The sequence below is a fragment of the Nicotiana attenuata genome, chromosome 3 (assembly GCF_001879085.1).
Source record: "Nicotiana attenuata strain UT chromosome 3, NIATTr2, whole genome shotgun sequence".
In the NCBI taxonomy this organism is placed as follows: Eukaryota; Viridiplantae; Streptophyta; class Magnoliopsida; order Solanales; family Solanaceae; genus Nicotiana; species Nicotiana attenuata.
Genome location: NC_031991.1, coordinates 70,108,233 through 70,111,938, shown reverse-complemented (window position 1 = coordinate 70,111,938; position 3,706 = coordinate 70,108,233). Strand labels below are relative to the sequence as shown.

The 3,706-nt window shown below is 41.8% G+C and overlaps 1 protein-coding gene across 1 annotated transcript; it reads right to left on the bottom strand.

Moving 5' to 3' along the window:
• On the bottom strand, positions 2,135–3,031 carry LOC109224482. Its single transcript, XM_019389059.1, has 2 exons — positions 2,822–3,031; positions 2,135–2,623 (listed from the first exon to the last, which is right to left on the bottom strand). Exons 1-2 carry the CDS (start codon positions 3,029–3,031, stop codon positions 2,135–2,137), a joined length of 699 nt encoding a protein of 232 aa, XP_019244604.1.

The window sequence follows — 3,706 nt, the reverse complement described above, 5'->3', positions numbered from 1 at the left end:
ATATATATATATATTCAATGGTAAACACCCATTAACATTACGCCCATTTAGGGTCCATAACCTTAGTATTTAAGACTAGCTACTCATACTAGAATCCAAGAATAAAGCAATATTTTCCCGCAAGAACTTTTTCTTTTGATAAACTTCCAATCCGTCGGGGATAAGGTCATTAACCAAGAAGTTGGCGATGTCGGCATACCAAGGAGTGAAGGTGCTAGACAATGCCAATATGTGCTCATCTAGGAAGGCATCATCAATTTCACGATCTTCATTTTGTCTCCCTGCCTCTTCAAGCCTAGATAAGTGATCTGCAACTTGATTCTCTATTCCTTTCCGATATTTGACTTCAAAGTCAAACTCTTGTAACAAAAGAATCCACCTAATCAATCTTGGTTTAGCATCCTTCTTCGCCATAAGGCAGCGAAAAGCGGCATGATCAGTGTAGACTATCACATTGGAGCCCAACAAATAGGCCCAGAATTATTCAAAAGCATAGAAAATAGCAAGCAGTTCTTGCTCCGTCATAGTGTAATTCATTTGTATGCCATTGAGTGTCTTGCTTGCATAGTAGACAGGATGAAGAATCTTGTTATGCCGTTGACCAAGTACCGCTCCAATAGCTACACCACTGGTGTCACACATGAGTTCAAATGGAAGAGACCAATCGAGAATAGGTGTCGTGGTGAGCCTCGCTTTCAATTCCTCAAAAGCTTTGAGGCACTTTTCATCGAAATCAAACTTTGCATCTTTTTCAAGGAGCTTGCACATGGGACTTGCAATTTTTGAGAAGTCTTTGATAAATCGCCTATAAAAACCGGCATGCCCTAAAAAGCTTCGAACGCCTTTTACCAAAGTGGGAGGAGGAAGTTTGGAAATGATCTCGATCTTTGCCCGATCAACCTCTATTCCTTGCTTGGAAATTTTGTGGCACAGAACAATACCCTCGTCCACCATGAAGTGACATTTTTCCCAATTTAGCACAAGGTTTGTTTCCTCACATCTTTTGAGCACTTGCCTAAGGTTGTCAAGGCAAAGCTCAAAGGAATCACCAACTACAGAAAATTCATCCATGAACACCTCTAAGAAATCCTCCACCATGTCCGAGAAGATTGACATCATGGATCGTTGAAAGGTAGCCGAGGCATTGCATAGCCCAAATGGCATCCGACTAAAAGCAAAAGACCCATACGGGCATGTAAATGTTGTCTTCTCTTGATCACTCTAAGGTGATGTTGATTTGGTTGTAGCTAGAATAACCATCCAAGAAGAAATAAAATTACCTTCCCGCTAGCCGATCAAGCATTGATCAATAAAAGGCATAGGGAAATGGTCTTTGCAAGTAGCACTATTGAGCTTCCGGTAGTCCATGCAAACTCTCTACCCGGTCACCGTCCTCGTTGGGATGAGCTCATTTTTGTCATTTTGAATGACGGTCATGACTCCTTTCTTTGGCAAACATTACACTGGACTCACCCAAGGACTATCGGCGATGGGATATACAACCCCGGCATCTAACCATTTTATCATTTCTTTCTTCACCACCTCTTGCATGGAAGGGTTTAACCTTCTTTGATGCTCCACGCTAGGTTTGATCTCTTGCTCCAATTGTATTTTGTGCTCACAAATTTCGGCGGGAATCCCTCGGATATTCGCTATAGTCCACCCAATGGCATGTATGTGCTCCCTTAATGTGTTCAACAAGTGTTCAACCTGCAAATCATTTAACAAAGAAGAAAATATCACAGGTAGAGTTTCATTAGAGACAAGAAATTTATACCTTAAGTGCGGTAGAAGTGGCTTGAGCTCAAGTTGTGGTGGCTCGATAATTGAAGGCTTAGCAAGAGGAATGACTCTATTCTCTAGGTCAAGAGAAAGCATCTTTGGTGCATAAGTGTAGGACCCAAGCCCTTCCAATGCATTCACCGATTCCATGTATCCTTCCATGTCTTCACCATAAAAATTTACCAAAATAGCCACCAATGCCTCACCAAAGGCACTCCTCTTCCATATTCACCTTGCATCCTCTACCTCATCAACAACATCAATGACTGATATACTTTCGTATGCATGTGGAAATTTCATACCCTTACTCGCTTGAAAAATAACCTCTTCATCATTAACACCGAACTTGATCTCATTTTCTTCCGAATTCATGAGTGCTCTTCGGTAGTAAGATGATAGGGATTTCTTTATCAACAGAACACTCGAGAATAACAAAGTCGGCAAGGAGGAGAAACTTCCCCACTTTCACAAGAACATCATCAACAATTCCCACTGGTCTCTTTATTGAACGGTCGGCCATTTGCAACCTCATACTTGTAGACCTAGGCTTACCCAACCCCGCTTGCTTGTAAATAGCAAGAGGCATTAAGTTGATGCTATCCCTATTATCACAAAGGGCTCGTGCAAAATTGCGCAACCCAATAGTGCATGAAATGGTGAAGGCTCCCTGGTCCTCTTTCCTTTGGATGGTGGTTGTTGCAATAATGGAACTAATCCGGTGAGTCACATTCACCACTTCATTCTTGGTGGTTCTCTTTTTAGTGATCAAGTCCTTCATGTACTTACCAAAACCCGGCATTTCTTGAAATGCTTCCACAAATGAAATGTTCACCGATAATTGCTTGAGAATGTCATAGAATTTCTCGAGTTTGCTATCATCAATCTTCCTAACAAGTCTTTGAGAGAAAGGAGGAGGAGGCCTAGGAATTGGTGCTAGAGTTTATGGCGTCTCTATTACCTTTTCTTAACCTCTTCATGGTTCACTTCTTGGATTCTCACCTTCTTCCGGAGTCTTTCAGCTTCAACAACAATTTGGCACCTCAGCTTGTGCCTCAACTTCTTCTTCAGAATATTCCACTTGGACCACTTGTTCGTTCTCTCCTTGAAGTAGTTTCCCACTTCGAGTTGTGATTTCCATACAATGAGAAGTCGGACCACTCCCACAACCTTTTGCATTTGCAATTGTGTCACTCGGGAGCGTGCCCTTCTGCTTCAGATTTTGCTCTCTTGATAGATCTCTCATTTGCATTTATAACTTTTGTATGGATGCTATGTGAGAGCCCACAAGCTCGGTCAAATTCTTCATTGAAGTGTCGGATCTTTCTTGATTTTGCAATACTCGTTTAGGCATGTTTTCTAACTTGGACTCACTTGAAGAACTTTCCTTCCAATGCGGAGAGTAAGAATATTGCCCCTTTGGTGGAACATAGGGGTTTGAACTTCGATTTTAAAAGTTGTTGTTGTTGGTACTCCAATTCCCTTGATCTGAACTACCTTGGTCACTTCGGCACTGTTGGTTGCCTTGCCCTTGCGGGTTAGACCTCCATTGGTTTTGTTGTCCTGAACCTTGGTAGGGTTGTCTTTGATAACCTCCTTGAGAATTGTTGACATAATTTGCTTCTTCATAATCCTCATTTGACATGGGTTGCACATCTTCCACCACGTTCAACTTTTTTGTTTGGCTTTCAGTGAACATCTTCGTCAACACATTGACATTGGTGGAAAGCCCGGCAATTACTTGATCTCTTTCTTGATTATCCTTAATCATGTTGGTCAAGAAAGGAGTACCATATGCAATTCCTCCTGTGGTGTCTTCTGAGTGCCAAGCTTGGTTATGTTCTGCCATCTTGTCAAGGATTTGTGTGACCCTTGCAAATGCTAATCCATAAAGGATCCATCAGCTGCATTTTTGGCTATGGATTGA